This window comes from Bos taurus, chromosome 11 (assembly GCF_002263795.3).
Source record: "Bos taurus isolate L1 Dominette 01449 registration number 42190680 breed Hereford chromosome 11, ARS-UCD2.0, whole genome shotgun sequence".
Taxonomy (NCBI): domain Eukaryota; kingdom Metazoa; phylum Chordata; class Mammalia; order Artiodactyla; family Bovidae; genus Bos; species Bos taurus.
In genome coordinates this window covers 30,774,588-30,802,065 of record NC_037338.1, presented here as the reverse complement: position 1 = coordinate 30,802,065, position 27,478 = coordinate 30,774,588, and the positions used below count along the sequence as shown (strand labels likewise).

Sequence of the window (27,478 nt, the reverse complement as noted above, 5' to 3'; positions counted from 1 at the left end):
AATTATCACATGTGAAATGAATCACCAGTCTGGGTTCGATGCATGATACAGGGTGCTCGGGGCTGGTGCACTGGGATGACCCAGAGGAATGGGATGGGGAGAGAGGTGGGAGGGGGGTTCAGGAGGGGGAACACATGTACACCCATGGCAGATTCATGTCAATGTATGGCAAAACCAATACAATATTTAAAGTAAAAAAATAAATTAATTAAAAAAAAAAAAAAGAATAAACACCAAAAAAAAAAAAAAGAATCCACCTGCAATGTGGGAGACCCGGGTTCAATCCCTGGGTTGGGAAGATCCCCTGGAGAAGGGAAAGGCTACCCCACTCTAGAATTCTGGCCTGGAGAATTCCATGGACTATATATAGTTCATGGGGTCACAAAGAGTCAGAAACAACTAAGCAACTTTGACTTACATTAACGTGCAATTAGAATATGACATCTACTGAAAGCAGTTAGCCCACATAGAACAATTTTTAACGAAACTGCACTCCGGTCAGTTTATGACAATAATTAAGTACTTAATGATCCAAATGATCATTATCTAATATTAAGAATTCAATGAGAAGACATGTGTTGAAGTCACCTTAAAAGTACGAATTAAGGTACAAAACCACAAAGGTACAAACAAAAATCTTGGTGGAGAAAAAACAAAATATAATAAAAGTCTTATAAATCTTTTTCTATACCCCAATTTCTGTACAGCAGACCTTGAATATACATCAGGATCTATAGTGAGACCACCTGGTATCTAAAACATCAACAGTGAGTGACCCACTTACTCATCACAAACATTTAACAGCATTCCGTATTGTGTCACATATTAGGTAGGAAGGAGGAAAAGGGAGACAACTTTATTTTACCAAAAAAGGCTGATAATCTAAAATCGTTTTACAGATTAATTTTTCTACTATGTCAATCAAGAAAAAAAAAAAGAGATGCCAGTCCAGGATCGATGCACGAAACTGGATGCTTGGGGCTAGAGCACTGGGACGACCCAGAGGGATGGTATGGGGAGGGAGGAGGGAGGAGGGTTCAGGATGGGGAACACATGTATACCTGTGGCGGATTCATTTTGATATTTGGCAAAACTAATACAATTATGTAAAGTTTAAAAATAAAATAAAATTAAAAAAAAAATAAAATAAAATCTAGAATTAAAAAAAAAAAAGAATTTAATTTAACGTCAATATAAACCAGAGAAAAATTACCTTTCCTGCTCCATTTGTCAATGCCACTACTGATGACAGGATGCAGTCATTAGTTGTTATGAGCTTCTGGGTTGTTGTTGGAAGTTCAAGCTCTATTGTAGCCTTTTGACTATAATGTTTGGAAATATCTATGAATCCAATTAAATGAAAACTCATCAGTATCTATATACAAGTTGGATACAGTCAACCAACCCGTTGACCTCTCATTTCTATGCTTACAAATTTACAAAACAAGTCTGACAAAAGACGGTCCCAAATATCATAATTGGGCTGAATCTCAATTAGGTTTCAAGTCCACATGCAAAGAATAGAGAGCACTGAGGGTCTCTTAACACCATCCTGGGGTCACTATTATGGCCTAGAGCATGTAGGTCTCAGTCTCTTTCATTTGAGAGTCAATCCTTATTCTTGTGCTGCGTAAATGACCCTAACCAGTATTTACCAGTTAAAAACTTTGTTTTGACAGTCTAGTAGGCACAAATGAGAATTTTTATTGTGCTTATATAAACAAACCATGAGGCTGGAAAAGAACAGCCAACATAGGCATGGTGATCCACAGTCCTTATTGGATCTTAACCAGTTTGCCAGAACATACTTTAACAATAAGAAAGGTCTGCACAGCCAAATAAGGATTGAACACTGCAATGTCTGGCTTCACATTCTACTGCCTCCAGTCCAAGAAAATTACAACAAAGGCCTGTGGTTCTAAAAGCATAGAAGAGAGGCTTAGACAGAAACATGTAGAGAGAAACAGCAGTAGGTAAAACTCGCCAAACAGCTAAACTTGGGGTTTTCTGGGTCTCTGAGAAATAAAATAATTTCATCCTGAAAATAAGGGGGAACAGAATTAGCAAGACAACATTGATTTGTGAGGAAGGACAACTATATTTGTAAATAATAAAGAGCTTACAATACAGCCTCCTCTGAATTTTTATTTCTTTATTTTTTTGAATTTTTAGACTACTTCAGTTACAACAGCATTATCACTACCAACAAAGCGAAAAATAGATCACAAGACATGGAAATTAATTGTTATAGCAGGCATGTATACGAAGACCTTCATTTATTCAGAATCAAGAAATTTAGTTGATTTTAGACTATAGATAAATAAGAGGAAATAAGACTATTTAGAAATAAGAGATTTAACGTGGTATAACCATGATATTTCAGCACAATTTAAATTTATTTATTAAAGACTAGAAAGATTTAACGTGGTATGATCATAATATTTTTAGCATAAAATCACTGTTTTATGAAATTTCTTTTTCTAAAATTTAAAGCTAAGAAATTGTGTTATTTATATACATTGTATGTATATATACAAATATATGTAAACTGTTACATACAAAAGCTTTTAGGATAGGCTTAGATTTATAAAAAATTTACAGAGTTTCCAGATACCCTTAGCCAGTTTTCACTATGGTTAACATCCTATGTTAATATGGTACAGCTGTCACAGTGAAGAAACCAACTAATTGGTACATTACTATTATGTCTAATATATTTTAAAAAATAAATGATTATCTTCTATAAATTCATAAGACAGCCAAGTGAATAAAAATTCAGTTGGAATGCTGGACATTTTTGGTATACTGAACTTGCTAGCTCCCAAAGCAGACATCATCTTTCTACACACCACAGAAAGTTTTACTCAATATTTTACTGTCTGTATACAATGCTATAATACAACTGGGCTGGCAGGCAATCTTGGCTGACTGTATAGGTAATTAAAATACTTATAAAAGATGTATAATACTAAGAACCCTCCCGTGGCTTCTAGTGGATCAAAGCTACTGTAGTTTGACTATAATAATTCTCCCCATTCAACTGTTTACTCTTTATTTATTGAATCTAAATATTTTAATTATTTAGGATGTTCCTTGACGTTAAATTTTAACTTCAAAAAGAACAAGGAAATCATGTGACCTAGACTAGAGATTTATTTTTGTTTAATGTTTCCTATCAGTCTACCTGCTTTAGACTTGAGACTAAAGATCAAACAATTCTCACTTGTTAAAAGATTAATTCACTCCCATTTTAATTCCTTGTAGGACACACATTTTTATAAATCTCTCTCTCTCACTTTTTATATTAAGACCAGCCTGCCTGCTTGCTTGCCTGCCTTCCTTCCTTTTTCCCAACTTGGACCAAGCAATTATGCAAGGCAAAGGATCAAGGGAAAAGATTTGAAATAAGAGCTCTCTTAAAAACAAAGTTTATTCTGTTAATGCCAGTTAATGCTGACTCTGAGAGATATGAGAGATACACAACACTCTTCCAACTAGGTAAGAAGACAGATTTGAACTGTAAACCTATCAGCAAGAGCCCATAATCTGCTTGCCAACCATTCTTCATGTTTCCCAATATTTTAAATTTATATTATGTACACTTTCAAGAACAGAAACAAGCAGAGGCACAAAGAGGGCTTAGGGGGCCTCTGATCCTCCCATAATCTCCACCAGCTCTTGACAAATGGTAACAGCAGCATCCTTTGATTTGGACCACTCAGCATCTAATGCCACATATGAACAAAAGCACCTTCAGAAAACTTAGAAACACATTATTATTATTTATAGAAATATAAATAAAATCAAGATTTTTCAATGTAAATAAAGCTTTAAGATCCTTCTCAATGGATAGCCCCCCTCCATGGCTCTAGCCCCTCCTTTATCAAAATTCTAGAGAAAATACTAGTAGGAACAAATCATAATATTAGCACAGGAAAACTTAGGAAACAAAACCAAAGAATCTGTAGTCACAGAGCAGTTTGTGGTTTCAATGGCCTAGTTCTGGAACAGAAGACTGTGGTTAAGTCTGAGCTCCCCAAATCAAAAGCTGCACAGGAAAAAAGTTCTAGTCCCTTGGGCTTTCTATGGACCAGACTAGGTTCTGCAGCGTTGGGACTCATTATCGTTACCTGCCACCAAATCTGTCTATGCAAGCTGTGATTTCTGCAACCAGAGCTAGCTCCAGAAGTACAGCGACTTCCACAGTTCCTTATAATTGAAGACAAGCCTCAAAAAGGACCATTCTCAAGACTAAGGCGGTATTAGGTAATACTACTGGGACTAAGATAGATTCCCAGCAACACAGGTTATGTGTCAGTTTATAGAAGGGCCCCCAATATACACATTTTATATATGCAATCCGACAAAATCTTAAGTTTTTAAAATATATTTTCTGTGAAACCATTAATTGGTCACTAACCATACATTAAATACCACAGTGAAAAATCTAGGTACCTGGGCTACTTCCAAAGGTGGTGGTTTAGTCACTACGTCATGTCTGTCTCTTGCGACCCCATGGACTGTACCCTGCCAGGCTCCTCTGTCCATGGGATTCTCCAGGCAAGAATACTGGAGTGGGTTGCCATTTCCTTCTCCAGGGGATCTCCCCAAAACAGGAATCGAACCCAGGTCTCTTGCATTGCAAGTGGATTCTTTACCTACTGAGCTACAAGGGAAGCTCTACTTCCAATAGTCCTTAATAACTGCTCTGCCCTCTCTTTCTGCTCCTACTCCAATAGCCACCAAAAGGAAAAGAGAGAGGGGAAAGAAACCAAAAGCCATGCAGAGATATAAATTAAAAAGTCAGGACTCAGAATCATATGCTAAGAAGCAAAAGAAATGCCTTTCGACAAGCGTATTCTTAGGAGCACACGGCAAGCGAAAACTGATGAAAGTTTAAAAACAGACCTTCAGTCTGTAAGTTTCTCCTGAACAAAACAGGATTTATAATGGGTACTCTCAACAAAAAAATGCACAGGAGGGTGGAAAACCAGTACATTATTTCCAGGAACTTTACACCTTTGTTTCCTCAGTCCCTTCATGCTTGGGCTCTAACAAGTGCGGTATTTTGCTAAATGCCTCTGAATAGCATGTCTGACTTGATAAAATTCATACACCTCCCTTAAATCAGTATAATGTATTTTTGGCTAAAGTTCTGCACACAAGGGTTTCTCATCAGTACTTTGTTTACCTTCAGGAAAGAAGCAGATGGAAAAAGCAGAAGGCAGTAAGCTGTGTACTTTAACGTAAGCCAAATGCTACTAAGCCTTTATCTAGGGTCTATTAGCCTTGGCAGTATTTGTTTAAATCTCATTCAGGCAGATCTCAGAAAAGGGACGAAGCTTATTTATGTTCTTTTTCAAGTCTCACCTTTCATGACATCATGGAATCCATGCAGAGCAGCACCAACATTTGTTAACACACAACTGTAGTTTGTCCGAAGGAGTCCATCTGGCTCTGTACCTAGGAAACCAAGATCACAGACCTAAGCACTGTCCCAGAGGACTTCACCCAAAACACTGAGCCCACCATCTTCTCTCCACCCTTGGGAAGAGAATCAGTATCACTTGTGACATGTTGAACATAATGGCTCTCAAAATTCCTGCAGACACATGCAGACAGAATGGTGATGATTACAGACACCTAAACTGATCTGGAGCGACAGCGGTGCAGCACTGGAGCGACTGTGAGGAGATACTTCACGTCCAGGGGCAGAGATATAATGGCCATCGGAGGTAAATCCATCCATCCCAGTCCATTTTAGTTCGCTGATTCCTAAAATGTCGACGTTCACTCTTGCCATCTCCTACTTGACCACTTCCAATTTGCCTTGATTCATGGACCTCACAAAGAAGATCCCTATGCAATATTGCTCTTTACAGCATTGGACTTTGCTTCTACCACCAGTCACATCCACAACTGGGTATTGCTGTGGTTCCGTCTCTTCATTCTTTCTGGAGTTATTTCTCCACTAATCTCCAGTAGCATATTGGGCACCTACTGACGTGGGGAGTTCATCTATCAGTGTCCTATCTTTTTGCCTTTTCATACTGTTTATGGGGTTCTCTAGGCAAGAATACTGGAGAAGGCGATGGCACCCCACTCCAGTACTCTTGCCTGGAAAATCCCATGGACGGAGGAGCCTGGTGGGCTGCAGTCCATGAGGTTGCTAAGAGTTGGACATGACTGAGGGGCTTCACTTTCACTTTTCACTTTCATGCATTGGAGAAGGAAATGGCAACCCACTCCAGTGTTCTTGCCTGGAGAATCCCAGGGATGGGGGAGCCTGGTGGGCTGCAGTCTGTGGGGTCGCACAGAGTTGGACATGACTGAAGCGACTTAGCAGCAGCAGGCAAGAATACTGGAGTGGTTTGCCATTCCCTTCTCCAGTGACCCACATTTTGTCAGAATTCTCCACCACGACCCGTACATGGCATAGTTTCATAGTTTCATTGATTCAGACAAGACTGTGGTCCATGTGATCAGATTGGTTAGTTTTCTATGATTGCGGTTTTCAGTCTGTCTGCCCTCTGATAGAGAAGGATAAGAGGCTTATGGAAGCTTCCTGATAGGAGAGACTGACTGAGGGGAAACTGGGTCCTGTTCTGATGGGCAGGGCCATGCTCAGTAAATCTTTAATCCAATCTTCTGTTGATGGGTGGGGCTGTGTTCCCTCCCTGTTATTTACCTGGGTGCAAACTATGTTAGAGGTAATGAAGATAATGGTGACCTCTTTCAAAAGGTCCTTTGCAGGAACTGCTACACTCAGTGCCCCTAACCCTGCAGCAGGCACCGCCAACCACTGCCGACCCATGCCTTCACCAGAGACTCTTGGATTCTCCTGGGCAAGTCTGGGTCAGTCTCTTGTGGGGTCACTGCTCCTTTCTCCTTGGTCCTGGTGCACACAAGGTTTTGTTTGTGCCCTCCAAGAGTCTATTTCCCAGTCCTGTGTAAGTTCTGGCAGCTCTATGGTGGGGTTAATGGTGACATCCTCCAAGAGGGCTTATGCCATACCCAAGTCTGCTGCACCCAGAGCTCCTGCCCCTGTGGCAGTCCACTGCTGATCTGTACCTCCACAGGAGACGCACAAACACAGTTCTGCCTCAGTCTCTGTGTGGTTTCTGGGTCCTGGTGCACACAAGGCTTGTTTGAGCCCTCTGAGCATCTCTGGCGGGAATGGGGTTTGATTGTAAATGTGAACTCACCCCTCCTACCGTCTTGCCGGGGCTTCCCCTTTGCTCTTGTACGTGGGGTATCTTCTCACAGCTGCTCCAATGCTGTGCAGCCGCAGCTCCAGCACCTACTGTCTTGCTGAGGCTTCTCTGACCTTGGACGTGGAGTATCTCATGAGTGAGAGTGAAAAAGTTGGCTTAAAGCTCAACATTCAGAAAACTAAGATCATGACATCTGGTCCCATCACTTCATGGCCAGTGGATGGGGAAACAATGCAAACAGTGACAGACTTTATTTTTTGGGCTCCCAAATTAATGCAAATGGTGACTGAAGTCATGAAATTAAAAGACACTTACTCCTTGGAAGAAAAGTTATGACCAAACTAGACAGCATATTAAAAAGCAGGGACATTACTTTGCCAACAGAAGTCCATCTTGTCAAAGCTATGGTTTTTCCAATAATCATGTATGGATGCAAGAGTTGGACTATAAAGAAAGCTGAGCTCCAACTGAGCTCCAAAGAATTGATGCTTTTGAACTGTGCTGTTGGAGAAGACTCTTGAGAATCCCCTGGACTGCAAGGAGATCCAACCAGTCAATCCTAAAGGAAATCAGTCCTGAATATTCATTGGAAGGACTGATGCTGAAGCTGAAACTCCAATACTCTGGCCACCTGATGTAAAGAACTGACTCACTGGAAAAGACCCTGATGCTGGGAAAGATTGAAGGCGGGAGGAGAAGGGGACGACAGAGGAAGAGATGGATGAATGGCATCACCAACTCAATGGACGTGAGTTTAAGTAAACTCCGGGAGTTGTTGATAGACAGGAAGGCCTGGCATGCTGTGGTCCATGGGGTCGCAAAGAGTCGGACACAACTGAGTGACTGAACTAAAGGGCAGAGAAGCCCCAGCAAGATGGTAGGAGGGGCGAAATCGTGTTTAGAATCAAACCCCATACCTGCCAGAGATGCTCAGAGGGTTCAAATAAGCCCTGTGCATACCAGGACACAGAGACCACACAGAGACTGAGACAGAACTGTGTTTGAATGTCCCCTGAGGAGGTACGGGGTCAGCACTGGACTGCTACAGGGGCAGAGGTTCTGGGTGCAGCAGACTTGGGTATGGCATAAGCCCTCTTGGAGGAGGTCGCCATTAACCATAGAGCTGCCAGAACTTACACAGGACTGGGAAATAGACTCTTGGAGGGCACAAACAAAACCTTGTGTGCACCAGGACCAAGGAGAAAGGAGCAGTGACCCCACAAGAGACTGACCCAGACTTCCCCGGGGATGTCCAGGGGTCTCCAATGGAGGTGTGGATCAGTGGTGGCCTGCTGCAGGGTTAGGGGCACTGAGTGCAGCAGTGCCTGCATGGGACCTTTTGAAGGAGGTCACCATTATCTTCATTACCTCCACCAGAGTTTGGCATCAGGTTAAACAACAGGGAGGGAACACAGCCCCACTCATAAACAGAAAATTGGATTAAAGATTTACTGAGCGTGGCCCTGCCCATCAGAACAAGACCCAGTTTCTTCCTCAGTCTCTCCCATCAGGAAGATTCCATAAGCCTCATATCCCTTCTCTATCAGAGGGCAGACAGACTGAAAACCACAATCACAGAAAACTAACCAATCTGATAACATGGACCACAGTCTTGTCTAAATCAATGAAACTATGAGCCATGGTGTCTAGGGCCACCCAAGATGGACGGGTCATAGTGGAGAGTTCTGACAAAATGTGGGTCACTGGAGAAGAGAATGGCAAACTACTTCAGTATTCTTGCCTAGAGAACCCCATAAACAGTATGAAAAGGCAAAAAGACAGGACACTGAAAGATGAACTCCCCAGGTTGTTTGATGCCCAATATGCTACTGGAGATCAGTGGAGAAATAACTCCAGAAAGAAGAAAGAGACGGAGCCAAAGCAAAAACGACACCCAGTTGTGGATGTGACTGGTGGTAGAAGCAAAGTCCAATGCTGTAAAGAGCAATATTGCATAGGAATATAGAATGTTAGGTCCACAGAGTTAGTGTTAGTTGCTCAGTGGTGTCCGACTCATTGTGACCCCACGGACTATAGCCCACCAGTCTCCTCTGTCCATGGGATTTTCCAGGCAAGAATACTGGAGTGGATTGCCATCCCCTTCTCCAGAGGATCTTCCTGACCCAGGAATCAAACCATGGTCTCCTGCATTGCAGGAGAACTCTTAACCCTTTGAGCTACAGGGAAGATCTGTTAGGTCCATGAATCAAGGCAAATTGGAAGTGGTCAAAGAGGAGATGGCAAGAGTGAACATTAACATTTTAGGAAACAGCAAACTAAAATGGACTGGAATGGATTAATTTAATTCAGATGACCATTATATCTACTACTGTGGGCAAGATCCCTCAGAGGAAATGGAGTAGCCATCATAGTCAACAAAAGAGTCTGAAATGCAGTTCTTGGATGCAATCTAAAAAATGACAGAATGATCTCTGTTCGTTTCTAAGGCAAACCATTCAATATCACAGTAATCCAAGTTTACACCCCAACCAGTAATGCTGAAGAAGTTGAAGTTGAACAGTTCTACAAAGACCAAGAAAACCTTCTAGAACTAACATCCAAAAAAGATGTCCTTTTCATTATAGGGGACTGGAATTCAAAAGTAAGAGTGAAGAAATACCTGGAGTAACAGGCCAATTTGGCCTTGGAGTACAGAATGAAGCAGGGCAAAGTCTAATAGAGCTTTGTCAAGAGAATGCACTGGTCATAGTAAACACTTTTCCAACAACACAAGAGAAGACTCTACACATGGACATCACCAGATGGTCAATACTGAAATCAGACTGATTATATTCTTTGCAGCCAAAGATGGAGAAGCTCTATACGGTCAACAAAAACAAGACCAAGAGATGAATGTGGCTCAGATCATGAACTCCTTATTGCCAAATTCAAACTTAGATTGAAGAAAGTAGGGAAAACCACTAGACCATTCAGGTATAACCTAAATCAAATCCCTTAAGATTATACAGTGGAAGTGACAAATAGATTCAAGGGATTAGATCTGATAGGCAGAGTGCCTGAAGAACTATGGATGGAGGTTCATGACATTGTGCAAGAGGCAGTGATCAAGACCATTACCAAGAAAAAGAAATGCAAAATGGCAAAATGGTCATCTGAGGACAACCAAATAGCTGTGAAAAGAAGAGAAGCCAAAGGCAAAGGAGAAAAGGAAAGATATACCCATTTGAATGCAGTTCCAAATAACAGCAAGGAGAGATAAGAAAGCCTTCCTCACTGATCAATGCAAAGAAATAGAGGAAAACAATAGAATGGGAAAGACTAGAAATCTCTTCAAGAAAATTAGAGATACCAAGAGAACATTTCATGCAAAGGTGTGCACAATAAAGGACAGAAATGGTATGGACCTAACAGAAGCAGAAGATATTAAGAAGAGGTGGCAAGAATACACAGAACTCCTCGTACAAAAAAGATCTTCATGACCCAGATAATCACGATGGTGTGACCACTCACCTAGAGCCAGACACCCTGGAATGCAAAGTCAAGTGCGCAAAGCTAGTGGGGGTGATGGAATTCTAATTGAGCTATTTCAAATCCTAAAAGATGATGCTGTAAAAGTGCTGCAGTCAATATGTCAGCAAATTGGAAAACTCAGTAGTGGCCACAGGACTGGAAAAGGTCAGTTTTCATTCCAGTCCCAAAGAAAGGCAATGCCAAAGAATGCTCAAAGTACTGCACAACTGCACTCATCTTACATTCTAGCAAAGTAATGCTCAAAATCCTCCAAGCCAGGCTTCAACAGTACATGAACTGTGAACTTCCAGGGATTTAGAAAACGCAGAGGAACCAGAGATCAAATTGCCCACATCTGTTGGATCACTGAAAAAGCAAAAGAGTTCCAGAAAAACATCTGCTTTATTGACTACACCAAAGCCTTTGACTGTGTGGATCACAACAAACTGTGGAAAATTCTTAAAGAGATGGGAATCAGGCACCACCTGACGTGCCTCTTGAGAAATCTGTATGCAGGTCAAGAAGCAATGGTTAGAACTGGACATGGAACAACAGACTAGTTCCAAATCAGGAAAGGAGTATGTCCAGGCTGCATATTGTCATCCTACTTATTTAACTTCCATGCAGAGTACAGCATGAGAAATACTGGACTGAATAAAGCATGAGCTGGAATCAAGATTGCTGAGAGAAATATCAATAATCTCAGATATGCAGATGACACCACCCTTATGGCAGAAAGCAAAGAAGAACTAAGAGCCTCTTGATGAAAGTCAAAGAGGAAAGTAAAGTTGGCTTAAAACTCAACATTCAGAAAACTAAGATCATGGCATCTGATCCCATCACTTCATGGCAGATAGATGGGGAAACAATGGAAACAGTGACAAACTTTATTTTGGGGGCTCAAAAAGCACTGAATATCCTGATTGCAGCCATGAAATTAAAAGACGCTTGCTCCTTGGAAGAAAAGTTATGACCAACCTAGATAGCATATTAGAAAGCAGAGACATTATTTTGCCAACAAAGGTCTGTCTCGTCAAAGCTTTGGTTTTTCCAGTAGTCATGTATGGATGTGAGAGTTGGACTATAAAGAAACCTGAATATCAAAGAACTGATGCTTCTGAACTGTAGTTTTGGAGAAGACTCTTGAGAGTCCCCTGGACAGCAAAGGGATCCAACCAGTCCATCTTAAAGGAAATCCATCCTGAATATTCACTGGAAGGACTGATGCTGAAGCTGAAACTCCAATACTCTGGCCACCTGATGTGAAGAACTGACTCATTTGAAAAGACCCTGATGCTGGGAAAGATTGAAGGTGGGAGGAGGAGACAACAGAGGGCGAGATGGTTGCATGGCATCACCGACTCAATGGACAAAAGTTTGAGTAAGCTCCAGGAATTGGTGATGGACAGGAAGGCCTGGTGTGCTGTAGTCTACGGGGTCGCAAAGCGTCTGACACAACTGAGCGACTGAACTAAACTGAACTGAAATGGATTTGGATCCCCCATGTCCACAGTTAGTAATGGTTAAGAATCAAAATTAAACTGCAGGATTATGTCTTTCATGATCTCTATGAAATGAAACGTCTTTGTGAATTTCACCTGTTACTACAGAACACATTTCTCATTTTGTTCTTTTCCCTACATATTACTGTTTGCTGAACATCACTAAAAACACTGTTATTCAAACATCATAATTCTAATTCCAGCATGACAGCATAAGCAAGCTCCTCATATCCACTCTCCAGCCCAACTGATGAAAATTATTTAAAAACAACCACTTAAAACTCTGGAAATTATCTTAAGGGCATCCAGCTAATGAAGAAACAGTTACTCAAGAAAATCTGTATCAATTCAGTGACAACAACAACAATCTGTGGTATCTGAACCAGAACCCACTCCCTACCCCTGGCCAGTCAGTGAGCTAGCAATCCCAGTACAGAGAGTGCAGCAAAGAACACCAGACTCCCTCGCCCCTAATTCAGTAGAGAGCCTCATTCCTAATCCTGCTCTCAGCTCCCTGTTGCTGAGGCTAAATTCTAGTTAAGTATGACTCAGGGGTGGGGGTTCTCTTCTTTCACCCAGCCCTGACTTGTGGGATGCTGAGAATCTGTGGCCATGAACACCCTGGCTCCAGCTCAGTAAAAGGAGTTCCTCGCTGAAAGAGGCAAGTAGAAGCGACTGGGGGCTGCTACCCTCTCCATGGAGTACTCCGCTATACCTACAGGGATGTCACTCTAAGAGAAGTATATCATTGTCCTCACCCCCAGCACAGAACTATGGCTCAGGGCTTTAACCCAAGGGAGAAAGAGTTATTTAAACAGAAAACTCTGAATCTCTTCCCAAAGGAATTGACTTTATTCACAACAGACTACGGATAAGTTCAAGCCCAAGGGTACCCTCAAAAATAATGGCACCTGTGCTGAAGGTAATTAGGAGGAAATTGGTAGGTTCATTAGAGATATAGGGTAAACAGACAAGGATGATCAATCAATTCTTAACAAGGGTGCCGAGACCATTCAATATGGAAGAAACAGTCTTTTCAATAAATGGTACTGAGACAACTGGACAGTCATATGCAAAAGATGAAGCTGGACCTTTACCTCACACTATATACAAAAATTAACTCAAAATGGACCAAAGACCTAATGTAAGAACTAAAAGTATAAAACAAAAGAAAACCTAAGGGTGGGCAAGAATCCCTTAGAAGAAATGGAGTAGCCCTCATGGTCAACAAAAGAGTCCAAAATGCAGTACTTGCATGCAATCTCAAAAATGACAGAATGATCTCAGTTCATTTTCAAGACAAACCATTCAGCATCCCAGTAAACCCATGTCTATGCCCAAACCACTAATGCCAAAGAAGCTGAACGGTTCTATGAAGACCTACAAGACCTTCTAGAACTAACACCAAAAAAAGATGTTCTTTTCTTCATAGAGGACTGGAATGCAAAAGTAAGAAGTCAAGAGACATCTGGAGTAACAAGCCAAGTTTGGCCTTGGAGTACAAAATGATACCTGAAATAAGAGGCAAACTTGGCCTTGGAATACGGAATGAAGCAGGGCAAAGGCTTAACAGAATTTTGCCAAGAGAATGCACTGGTCATAGCAAACACCCTCTTCCAACAATGCAAGAGAGGACTCTAAACATGGACATCATCAGATGGTCAATACTAAAATCAGATTGATTATATTCTTTGCAGCCAAACATGGAGAAGATCTATACAGTCAGCAAAAGCAAGACCTAGAGCTGACTATGGCTCAGATCATCAGCTTCTTGTAGTAAAATTCAGGCTCAAATTGAAGAAAGCAGGAAAAACCACCAGGCCATTCAGGTATGACCTAAATCAATACACAGTAGAGATGATGAACAGATTCAAGGGATTAGATCTGGTCAACAGAGTGCCTGAAGAACTATGGAAGGAAGTTTGCAACATTGTACATGAGGTGGTGACCAAAAGGATCCCCAAGAAAAAGAACACAAGCAGGAAAAATGGTTGTCTGAGGAGGCCTTACAAATAGTTGAGAAAATAAGAGGAACAAAAAGCAAAGTAGAAAGGGAAAGATATAACCAACTGAGTGCAGAGTTCCAAAGCATAGCAAGGAGAGATAGAAGAGCCTTCTAAGCAATGGCGAACGTATACATCGTATTAAAAACCACAGCTATTACTTTGCCAACAAAGGTCTGTATAGTCAAAGCTATGGTTTTTCCAGTAGTCATGTACGGATGTGAGAGCTGAATCATAAAGAAGGTTCAGCACCAAAGCATTGATGCTTTCGAACCATAGTGCTGGAGAAGACTCTTGAGAGTTCTCTGGACAGCCAGGAGATCAAACCAGTCAATAATAAAGGAAATCAACACTGAATATTCACTGGAAGGACTGATGCTGAAGCTGAACCTCCAATCTGAACCTCCAATACTTTGGCCACCTGATGTGAAGAGCTGACCCCCTGGAAAAGACACTGATGCTGGGCAAGATTGAGGGCAAGAGGAGAAGGGGGAGACCGAGGATAAGACAGTTGGATGGCATCATCGACTCAATGGACATGAGTTTGAGCAACCTCTGGGAGATAGGATAGGGAAGCCTGGAGTGCTGCAGTCCATGGGGTCACAATATGACTGAGTGACTGAACAACAAGTCTTAGTCACTAGACCACCAGGGAAGTCCCTGTACATTCTTAATTTAACTCATTTACCTTCATTTTATAAGTGGGAAAACAGAAGCAGAAAAGTAAAGCGATTTGCCCAAGGCCATAAATGTATAAAGGGCTGCAGGATATGAATCCAAGTTTTTCTGGTCCCAGATCCTAGGCTCTTCTCACTCAAACATGCCAAACAGCCTCCCTTCTCCAACTTTTTGTACTCTAAGTTCTTCACATTGAACCATGAGTAACAAAGACACTTACTTGGCAAGGCAAGAAGGGCAATGTAAGTCTGCAGCTTCTCAAACACAGCTGTCATCTTTTTCATGTCCTGGGACAGCTCTAGATTCCTGGCTCGTAATGCGGACGTGCAAAGGGAAGCTTCACATTCTTCTTCTAGGCTAGGAATGGGCAGAGTTTATAAAAGTGAGCATCCCAAATGATTTTCAATCAGCTATAAGAAACTACCTAAATTGTCAAACATCTATATCCAAAGAGAGAATGAACCAAAAAAAGAAACTTGAGCTCACTGACAAGGTTCCATTTTGTTATATCATCATGTACACACTGGCTTCCTCCAATGCCAATGAAGCAAAAGACGACTAAATGGAAGAAAAGGTGCTCACTGTCTTCCATCCTGAGAGCAGCACAAAAATGCTTCCTTCAAAATATTTTCAGGAGAAAAATACTTCATAGCTGAATTTCTAAAGAGAATTAAATAGGAACTGGGAGAGAGAATCAGTAAGAAACCTTTTTCAGTGAGTTGTTTAGTCACTAACTCATGTCCGACTCTTTGTGACCCCATAAACTGTAGCTCGCTAGGTTCCTCTGTAGTGGGATTTCCCAGGCAAGAATACTGTTGTGGGTTGTCATTTCCTTCTCCAGGGGATCTTCCTGACCCACGGATTGAACCCGTCTCCTGTATTAGCAGGCGGATTCTTTATCACTGAGCCACCAGGGAAGTGTATGTAATTTCAAAAGTCAGACAGATTGGAAAAACCAATCTATAAGCGCAATATAAAAGTAATTCCTTAACATTCATAAAAATATAACCATTTTCCATTTTAAATGGTGCTTGGGAAAACTTAATTATAAGGTTAAAAACTATGTAGACTCTTAAGAGTACTTATTAAAATGTGCAATAATCAAGTAAAATGCTTTTTACACAAAGCTAGAAAAGTTATTAGCACAAGAATGATATGCTTGTGATGTGATATCAAGAATCACATCCATTCCCTTGACCTTGACACTTCTGCTCTATTTATTTATAGCAGACAGCTTCATTCAATACTAAACCCATTTATTACTAATGAACATGTTATCTTGCCAACTAGAGTGGTATTTAAACCAATGGCAAAAAAATTGCCTAAAATACATGAAAATCTGATAAGGTAGGGCTGAAAGCGTATGCGACAGAACATTCCCAAGAATAGGAATCTTAGATCAAGAAAGGACTTACCCAGCGTTTCTAAAAATGTAATAGTGAAAAAATAAATTAAGATAAAATAAAAATGCATTAACTCTTTCAAGTAGTAAACACCACTTTTACAATGGTTCTTACAATCTTTAAAACATAAGCCGAATCAATAAGGTATATTCAATTCAGTGTTAAACTTTCAGAGTCAATTTTCAGAAAAACTTCAATTATACTGAACTAAAACATTTAAGGATCTGAAGGAAACTATAATTCACAATTATGAGCTCATAATTCCCTGAGCCCTAAAATTCTGTCATGTGCACAAATCACAGAATTCAGTTACTAAAATACCTTGTTAGGTTAGAATTAGGAAATAAGATGGTTCTTAACATACATAAATTTTTTAATAACAAAATTTCATATTTTTGAAAAGCTAAACCTACTACTTTAGTTTATAAGGACTAAAAAACTACAATTACTTGTATATTTTCAGTATCTATAAGCTTTTCATCTATGTTTTTCCTAAACCTTGTTTTGCAATCTACTATAATACCTATGGGCTTCCCAGGTAGCTCAGCAGTAAAGAATCTGCCTGGCAATGCAGGAGACAGGTTCAATCCCTGGGTCGGGAAGATGCCCTAGAGAAGGAATGGCAACATACTCCAGCATTCTTGCCTAGAGAATCCCCAAGGACAGAGGAGCCTGTCAGGCTACAGTCCACAGGGTTGCAAAAAGTCAGCCATGATTTAGGGAATAAACAACAACAATAATAATACATATCAATAATAGTACATATATGTTCTTATTTCTCTTATTTCCAGTTGCATTATTCTTCGCCTTTTTTAAAGACTAGATCTCAGGATTAAAAGATTTAGATGAATTAGGAGTCTTTGTAGTTTTACATCAAAAGTATCAAAATATACAATCAGTAGTCTCAAATTTCCAGTTATATAAATTATTTTCTCTTGCCTTTTCAGGAATGTTTAAGATGCAATATTTAAGGTTACTAAATGACTCATCCTATGAGGGCTGGAGGATGTACAGTTTTTATTTTATAACTTAAATCACCAATAGTAAAAACAGCATACTATTTAAAAGAAACCTAAGGATTACAGATTCAAATATAGAGGTTAACTATTATTACCCCCATCTAGACGTTTTCAGTAAAAGGGTAACAATACCCAAAACTATTTCCTTTAATAAATGTGTCATTCACAATCACTAAAAATACTGGTTCATGTTGCATTACATGGTTATTGCACTGATCACAGTTCAAAACTATTGAAGAAACTCTAGCTGAGAAACTACAATTCAGTTTTCTTAAATATAAGTTTGTGCTGCTCAAGCCATGATTTTCCTTTTTCACAAACATCCAAATTGGTTGTAGTGCAAAAAGGTCAGGCAGAGCTCAAGAGGCACAAGTTGTTACTTTATTAACTCCAGCACAGCTCAGATGACACCTCACAATTCCCCAAGCTCCCTGGCCCAGAACAGTAAGTACCTTTTTAATTGATAAGGAAGAATCTTCCTAAGAAAACATATGTAAGAGGTTAAATGCTCTGAAAAAGTTTTCAATTTCACAGTTGTCTCCTGGAAAAGAAAAACAATTTCAAGATTAATAATTTTGTTTGATAAAGAAGCACTCCCACTTCCAGAAGTAAAGCAGAAGTAAATTACCAGGACGGTTACAGTATCCTCAGTAATACTTTCAAATAAATGAAGCATTCCTTCCTCAAGAGGGCGGACGTAAGATGCATTTTCATGAAGATACTGTGAGAACTAAATAGGAGAAGAATTCTGAGTTAAGTCACTGGAAAATAAAGGATATCAAAACATCTGTAAATGGACCCACTGAGTTATAAACCTTAATACTTTTGCAAACTTTTTTTTGGGAAATTTGACTTTTACACAAAGTTCCCTCTAACAATCTCAGATACTAAACCCAAGTGCCCATTCCATGGCAAAGTGACAAACCAGCAGACGGATGATATAATTAACAACTGGGCATGAGGCAAGTGGGGAGGGGATACTATTAACAACACACCACCAATAGGCCTTCTTTCCGAAACAACCACTTCTTCATTAGGGATGCAAGTTAATATTAAAAAAAAAAAAGATTTGATATTTGAGTCAAAACTGTAGGACAGATTTTTCTGTTTACATAAATCGCTGTAGATGGTGATTGCAGCCGTGAAATTAAAAGACGCTTACTCCTTGGAAGGAAAGTTATGACCAGCCTAGATAGCATATTTAAAAGCAGAGACATTACTTTACCAACAAAGGTCCGTCTAGTCAAGGCTATGGTTTTTCCAGTGGTCATGTATGGATGCGAGAGTTGGACTGTGAAGAAAGCTGAGCGCTGAAGAATTGATGCTTTTGAACTGTGGTGTTGGAGAAGACTCTTTAGAGTCTCTTGGACTACAAGGAGATCCAACCAGTCCATTCTAAAGGAGATCAGTCCTGGGTATTCTTTGGAAGGACTGATGTTAAAGCTGAAACTCCAGTACTTTGGCCACCTCGTGAGAAGAGTTGACTCATTGGAAAAGACTCTGATGCTGGGAGGGATTGGGGGCAAGAGGAGAAGGGGACGACAGAGGATGAGATGGCTTGATGGCATCACCGACTCGATGGGCGTGAGTTTGAGTGAACTCCGGGAGTTGGTGATGGACAGGGAGGCCTGGCGTGCTGCAATTCATGGGGTTGCAAAGAGTTGGACACAACTGAGCAACTGAACTGAACTGACCTCATTTTTTAAAAACAAGACTTTTGAGTACAGCTTATATTCATTGCATAAAATGTTCAAGGTTAACACATTCTAGGAATGTAGCTATCATCAAAATGAGACTATAAAAACTTTTATAACTGTCATGGATACTGTAATACTCATGAAGAACTAATTCAGTATGAAGAACAGATTCAGAAAAAGATCCCCCAAGCTTTGAGACAATTGAGAAACAAGAAGTTAATTTTTCACATGTGAAATATCTCAGCTTTTTAAATATTGTATAATGGCTCAAATTTTGAGTTCTGTGTATACAAATGTAAAGTCTCATTTTGCAGAAATGTGATTCAACTAGTCCAACTGCAAGCTACACAGACATATGGCCCTAGGAAACTCAGTCTCTCTGGGCTATAAAATAAGTTGAACTCTAAGCTCAGGTATAAAAGTCTACTTTATGATTTTATGAACAAGTCTAAATGCTTTGGTCATCTTTTAACAAATGGTTACTGAATCTTCAATAATAGAGGCTTAACGGAAAAGTCACAGAGGGTCTCTCAGAGATAAAAGTACCAAAGGTAAAATACTGAGAAAAATATGAATTCTTCAGAGTAATGAAATATTTCCATTATGATTAACATATTTGATTCTCACCATGTGAGCATAACATGGTAACAAGCTAAGTAAAATAATGGTGGGAATTCCCTGGCAGTCCAGTGGTTAAAACGCAATGCTTTCACTGCTGGGGCCCAGGTTCAGTTCCTAGCTGGGAAACTAAGATCCCACATGCTGCATGGTATGGCCAAAAAAGGCCCCAAAAACAAAAAAATAAAAATAAAATAATGGACAAAGAACCAGGGCGGGGAAAATGCTTTTATATTATAGGAAGCATAAAAGAAAATATAACTGCCTTAAAATGCTACAGGTCCATTTTCCTTACCCAAGTCATCTGAAAGCTTTTTCCCATGGTGATATTAAAGAGCATTTCAAACTTTAATTTTTATGAACTTCAAAAGGTTTGTGGTGAAAAGTTTTATAGGGAAAAAACACCTACCCCACTTCTCTCCTCCTATGCAAACCATGCTCATTTTTCAAAGCCCAGTCAAATCACCAGAGTCTTCCAGACACTACCACCAACAGCAGTCTCCCCTCCTTGATGACGTCATATTCACTTACTGCCCTGACCACTTATTCACACTTAGGTCTTCTAACATATCCCTCACTATTCCATTTCATAAGAATCTCCATGTTTACCCTGTTTCTTGACGATAAAGACTATGACTTAGAGTTTCTCCCCACGTCCTCTATAGTACTTGGCTGAAACACAGAACTAGTCTAATAAGTAGCAAGTCTCCAGATTTGTTCAGGGCAGACAAAAGGTATCCTGAGTTAAACGTACCTTCTGATTCAATGGAGATATTGTGTCAATGGCAGAATCAATAGGAAAAATCTGAATCCTCTGTTCTGTATAGGTGTGAAAGTTCAGAAGAGCCTTGACAAGATCTTGAACAAAAGCCAGGGCCTGCCCAGCGATATCCCGCATCTTCAGCTTTAAAATGAGAAAGATACAGTTAAAGTCAACTATCAGGTTATTACACCCAAACAACTTTATTAAGTCTGCTTTTGGAGAAAACATTTGAACTCTAAAATAATTATGCCTTAAATTCATTTGTTCCCACTTATATTTTAATACTACCATCTAAGTAAAGTAGAAAGCCATCCATATTGGCTAATATACCTCTTCTACTTAACCTAAAGTGCAAAGCCCACCAACCTAAAAGAAATGTATGACAAAAATCAGTGCATCCCACAATTCAGTTTTAATGTTATAAGACAAGAGACAGCAAAAATCTGTATTATTTACAAATTCAAAAAATAGCGTTTTCCACAATTTTTTTAAATGTATGAGAAAAGAAAGTAAAAGTTAAATGCAATGATTTGGTGCACTAAACAGAGACCCAAACAACTAACTGGTGTTTCTGAAAAGTTTGACATATACATTACTGAAAATAAAAACTTCATCTTTACCTGATGTCTCCTATTGTGGACTGGAACATTCAGAGCATTATACTGGCTATATTCTACAAAACAAAAATGGATGTACATTAAGTCACTTTTACATTTACAGAAAAAGAGCTTAACTAAGAAATAATAAATGCTCACCCATTTGCCAGCTCGTCTCCACTCAGCCCCTTCCCTTCCTGACCACTGGGGTGCACTCTACACAGGCCTCTTTGTACTCTATAACCCTCATTCCCAACAGAGGGGCTCATCCATCCCAACTGGGTCAACATCAGCTTCTCTCCCCAGCTCTAGACTTTTATTTACAAATGTGCACACCAGCAGGTAAAGAGATGCACACCAATCGGTTAGACTATTAAGCCACATCCAAGTTAACCTCCTCATCTCTCCCATAAACCTGCTCCCCATCTGCCTCTCTGATCTCTGTCAACCGCACCACGTCTTTTCCCCACACTGCCTGCTCTCTCTGCCTTGCCTCCTTGCGTCTCCTGACATCTCAGGCTCCAGCCCCCATCCCAGCACACCAGGACTATCACCACAACAGCATCAGTCTCCTTCACCCATTCCAGTGTAGTCTATACTCTGTTGCCAGATTAACCAAGTGAGTGCACAAATCTCATCAAGACATTTCCAGGGCTTCCCTGGTGGCTCAGTGGTAAAGAATCCGCCTGCCAATGCAGGAGACACAGGTTCGATCCCTAATCTGGAAGAATCCCACGTGCCTCGGAGCTACTGAGCCTGTGCTCTAGAGCCTGGGAGAAGCAACTAAGCCCGTGTGCCGCAGCTACTGCAGCCTGTGCACCCTAGAGCCTGTGCTCTGCAACAAGAGAAGCCCCTGCAATGAGAAGCCCTCATAGCGCAACTAGAGAGTAACCCCCACTTGCCACAACTAGAGAAAAGCACACGCAGCAGTAAAGACCGAGCACAGCCAAATATAAATAAATAATTTTCTTTAAAAAGGGACATTTCTAAAATCTTCTCCAACAACCTACTGCCTTGTGAATGAAATCCCAAGTCCTCTGCCCAGAACTTGAGGGTCCAGTCCCACCCACCCTTTCAGAACTTACCTATCATTGGCTTCCACATCCCATCCACTCTAGCCTCCAGTCATACTTAACTAATTACTACCACCAGGCCCTGACAGCACCTTTATCCTACATACCACACTCAATGCAATTCCCTCCCTGGTTCTCCCTCACCTCTCTGACCAATAAAACCTACTTTCACATCCTGGCCCAGCCCAAAGCCCACTTCTTCCAGAAGGTTTCCCCAAACAATCCCACCAGCAATAATCACCCTTCCTCTGAAACCCCAAGAAGTTCTTCATGGAATAACTTAGCTTATATTTCATATATTTCTCTATCTTATTTTCCCCCTACTGGACTATAAATTCCTTGAGGGTAGAGATTTTTGTCTTATACATTTTTGCATATCCTATGCAAAATTTAGATCTTCAGCAAATAATCTCTAAATATTTCAGAACTAAAAGTAGTAACTCTACTTGTGAAATGATAAAGACCTAAAATAGGGTGACAACTAGTACTGGAAAAGAAAGGATAAACCCAAAGAGATTCAGACGGAAATGATTAGAATGTGATGACTAAGGATTAAGGAGCAAATGAAACGTCAAGGAAAGCAAATTCAAGTCTAGTGGATCAAAGTATGCTGATACTATTTACATTAATGTAGAAAGCAGTAACAGGTGTTGTTTTCAGAGGAATTTAGGTTTTTGATATGATAATGACATATGCTGATTTCAGTTTTAGAACAAACTGCTATTTTTGTCTTTTCTTCCCTCTTTTTTTAGGTCTTTCCTAAGAAAAATTGAGAAGTCAAAAATTAATTTCAATCATATAATTGTAAAAAAGAAAATGTATACCACATTGAATTTAAGTTTCAAACCGTTTTCTTTGTCTTTAAGATTTTGACTTAATACTTGGGCTTCCCTGGTAGTTCAGAAAGTAAGAATCTGCTTGTAGTGCAGGAGACCTGGGTTTGATCCCTGGGTCAGGAAGATTACCCTGGAGAAGGGAATGGCTACCCCCTCCAGTATTCTTGCCTGGTGAGTTCAATGGACAGAGGAGCCTGGTGGGCTACAGTCCATGGGGTTGAAAAGAGTCGAACACGACAAAGTGACTAACACTTTCAAACACATACACAGAAGTCAATTTTTTTTAAAGTTCTCTTTGGTGCTCTTGGTTATGTAAATTACCAGAGCCTTCCCAGGATGAGGGGGAAGCAGGCATACCCAAGTCAGCTCCGGAACTAGCGCTGCGCATTGTCCAAAGGGCAGGAGATATCTGACAGAGAAGATTCACCTCCCACCCATCCCCTTACTCCTCTTCCACCTTGCCGTCCATTGTGATCAGCATTTCTTGTACAAGTATTCAGGTACTTTATGTGCACAGGCTGGTTTTCACGTTGGGATATGTTAAATACATGCAATTGAAAAATGTAGCTTTGGGCTTTTTCCAAGAAGACTAGCTTCAGAATAGTTATGTGACAACTTAAAATCTCCCTATGAGACATGAGGGTGAAAGCTGATCAAAAGGACAAAAAGAAAGCAACCCTCTGTTGGGCGAGAGAGGTTTTCAGCCAAGTACATTAGAAACTATTTTAATAAGATGGCTATCCTAAAGAAGTTCAGAGTTGCAAATAATGGAAAACTATACATAATACCTACTTGTATCATTAAAAGGTACTTTCTCACTGATGATTGATAAAGATTCTTCTAATCTACTTGACAAATCTTCATGAAGATTCTTTAACTGTAACTGACTGAAAGAAAAAATACAAAACCATATGATCAACATTTGCATGTTACCTCAATAGCTGGTATCAGGCTTTCAGACTGACAGGCTTATCTGACATCTGTATACCCTTGGTAGTAGAGAGTTGTTTAAAAAAAAAATGAAGATAAGAAAAATACTAAGTCTTGATTTTAAAGCCCTTGAGACTCCTGCTGAATAACTGGAAGTTGCAAAGAATTTATCACAGTCCCACTATCTTATACAATTTTAAGTTTATTTCCCCAAGCTCAAAATCATCTTAGAGCCATTTCAAACTTATAGATTTTTCTCTTTATAACACAAGTATTTGTTCAAGTATAACAGTAAAATTTTTTAAAGTATTATAGCAGATTTTTACCTTGAGCTCAAAATCTGATCATTTTTGGTTTTGATTCAATTAAGATTATAGGTACATCATGCATTTTCAGTACAACTAAATTGAAGAACTTCACTTGATTGATCCTATCAAAACCTAAAATATGTCATTTATCAAATAAATGTTGGCACATGCTCTTACCATCCAGAGATAAGTAATATTTTAACAGATAAATATCTCCACATTAGATTACACAACCTCATTTTATTTAAAAGGTACCATTTTATTAAAATGTTGGGCTTCCCTGGTGGCTCAGCAGTAAAGAATCTGCCTACATGCAGGAGACATAGGACATGTGAGTTCAATCCCTGAGTCAGGAAGATCCCCTGGAGAAGGAAATGGCAAACCACTCCAGTATTCTCGCCTGGGAAATCCCATGGATGGAGGAGCCTGGCGAGCTACAGTCCCTGGGGTCTCTAAGAGTCAGACACGACTTAGCAACTAAACATTAAAAGGCTGACACCACGATCAACAGTCAGTTTTCCTGCCTTGGACTATGAGAAGACCGTCTCTTTAGAGTAGTCTGCCCCAGAAAGCACCCAGTCCTCAGTGCAGGTGCCCCAGAATGGTATCTGCCACGCCAGAACATCTGCAGGCTGAGGACTGCTGCACAAGCCACTCTGCCAAGAATTTTTAAGGTCCCAGAGATAAAAGAACTGAAAAGGCCCCTAGAAATGACCTACTTCTGTCTCACTGCAAACGTGAGAAAATTGAGACAGAGAAGCTGCTAAACCAAAATTCAGGTCTTCTGATTCTCACTTTAGGGCCCCTTGGAATTCACATTTCCACATACCATTCTTCTGTCCGAAGTCGACATTCCTTGGCCTCCTTTTCTAGAGTCTGAGATTTTACCTAAATTTTAGAAGGAAAAGAAAAGCATAGCACAGGGAACTCTACTCAATGGTCTGTAATAACTTATATGGGGAAAAAAATCTGAAAAAGAATGACTATATGTATATGTATAACTGAATCACTTTGCTGAACACTTGAAACTAAGACAACATTGTATATCAACTATATTCCAATAAAATTTTTAAAAATAAAAAATAAACTATGCCAAACTATATTCCTTGGCTTTCCATTTTGAAATCCTGGAAGTGGTGAAAAATTTTTTCTACTCTTTTTTCTTTTTGGTTTTCCCCTATAAATTTTATATAGCTATTCATTTGAAACTGTGTTCTGTTTGCTAGAAATGTGGTATGACAACCACTATTAGCCAAAATTATATGCATATCTGTCCGTGAGAAAAAAAGAAAAGCAGATGAATCAGGCCACGGATGACAACACGCTGAGTAGACACTGTAGGCTGCAGTCCTGCCTTGAGTGCCTAACTTCTGTTCTCCAAAGCAGGCAGACGATTTACAAAAGCCCAGACTATTTCTGAACAAGCTCTCACCAACAGCGGGGCTTACCTCTAGTTTAGCCTTGTCGTTCTGCAGTTTCTCGATGGTCTCCATGTACTTCCGCGTCAGGCCATCGACCACGGCCTGGTGCTGAGCCGCCTCCATTTCCAGAGTGGACAGCCGACTCCTCAGCTCTGCTTCCACGTGCTTGTGCTGCTCATCAGCTTCAAAAAACTGAAAAGAAAAGATCACGTCTTCTTCTCAGAACCTCCTCATACACACAAATGAAGAGCAAACAATGGCAGTGACTGACCATTGAGTGACTTCCATAAGGTTCCATATGCTCAGTGTGCGAAACTGCACAGGCAAGAGCTCAGTGGATCCTCACAGTAGGTCAGAGGCGGTGTTACTTGCAGACCCTCCTTTACAGATGGGGAACCTGAAGCTTCAAGGGGCTACCTAACTATCAACTGTTTCACAGGCACAAACAGACTTCAAAGCCTACATTTCTTCCCCAACCTATCTCATGGACTTCTATTTCAACCTACCTCTGGCACACGGAGAACTAACTCAACTGACCAGTTGAGCACAACTCTTGCTATACTGTTATGCGAACTTCTACAATTAAATAATCAAAATTCAAACAGATGTTACTCCTGTATAACATACTCCTGCGTAATGTAAAGCTCCTTTCCTTAATGAGAATCCTAGCCTATCCCTTCTCCAACAGATCTTCCTGACTCAGGAAATGAACCAGGATCTCCTGCATTGCAGGTGGATTCTTTACCAACCGAGCCATCAGGGAAGCCCAATGAGAATTCAACAGTAATTAAGAATTATGACTACTTCACCCAAAATTCATGAGGTCAAAAGTTCATTTTGTAAACATTTTCAAACACTAAGAATGAAAATTTATTTTCCACTGTTTGATTATGCTCACCATTTCACACAAGAAAAAACAGGAGGCAGAGTTGAATACACTATACTATGACTCTTAAAATATGCTGACTGTTTTGGAGTAGACATTGATTACTCAACATTCCATAAATATCTGAAGCCGTGCCATGAGTGAGGCCGTTCTGAGGCTGGGCAGAAAAAGTGACATGGTCTGTACCCTAGTGAGACCTTACAGACTAAAAGGGAAACAGACAAAAACCAACTGTCACAAATTAAAATGATAAGCCCCATCTAAATAATCCATCTAAACATGTCCTATATAAAAGGAAGAGTCCCCATTATACTTCTGTATCACTAACATATAAAGCTATTCAGCTGTTCTCTGAACAAGTGCATATTCAAAGCACACATCCGTATTACAATGTGAGATCTTAGAAACGAATGAACGACAGTGACGTACATACCCACCAACCACAGGAAACGTTAAAACACCTACCCATATACAAAATACTCTATCCTGGGTTGTTTTTTCCACATTCCAGATCATACAACCCATTTTTTAACTCATACGGAAAAATAGAAAATTTTCTCACTTGTATATGCAACCGTTCATTCTCTTCTATCTTCTTTTGCAGGTCTTCATCAAAGACACTCTTCTGCTCTTGACTCAACTGAGAAGAAGATTCTCCACTTTTCTGATGGAAAGAATAAGTTATGTCCACATAACTGTCACCCTTTAGAGAAACATTCTAAGGTACACAGATTCTCTATCACCTTAGTAGCTTGTCTCTTCTATGTGTTCACGGCTGTCAAACAATCCTGCAAAAGGTATACAGTCCATCATTTAACTTTTCCTATGTGATATAAGTTGGAAATGCAAATACTGCAATGAGCAGAAAAGCTTAAAAGAGAGAGGAAAAAAAGAACAGATAAGGCTCACTATTCTTTGCAGATGAATTTGAGAGTAGTTGTGCTGGAAGACAGAGTAGATCCAGAAAGTCAGCAACATAAATATGTTAATAAGTATCATTTTAACAATTGATCTCCCGGTTTAAAAAATGACAGTTTTAGCAATTCCATGAGTCTGAGCT

General features: G+C 40.1%; 1 protein-coding gene across 3 annotated transcripts in view; it reads right to left on the bottom strand.

Moving 5' to 3' along the window:
• The window catches only part of PPP1R21 (protein phosphatase 1 regulatory subunit 21), a 78,447-nt gene that overhangs the window by 27,554 nt on the left and 23,415 nt on the right, over positions 1-27,478 (bottom strand). For all 3 annotated transcript variants that reach the window (XM_059891183.1, NM_001103093.1, XM_015473432.3), the window contains 11 exon segments: positions 26,981-27,082; positions 25,560-25,724; positions 24,941-24,999; positions 23,666-23,760; positions 20,989-21,041; positions 20,360-20,509; positions 17,919-18,020; positions 17,743-17,831; positions 15,089-15,225; positions 5,371-5,463; positions 1,214-1,341 (listed from right to left, as the gene is read on the bottom strand). In XM_059891183.1, coding sequence (XP_059747166.1) covers positions 1,214-1,341; positions 5,371-5,463; positions 15,089-15,225; positions 17,743-17,831; positions 17,919-18,020; positions 20,360-20,509; positions 20,989-21,041; positions 23,666-23,760; positions 24,941-24,999; positions 25,560-25,724; positions 26,981-27,082 — 1,173 coding nt within the window.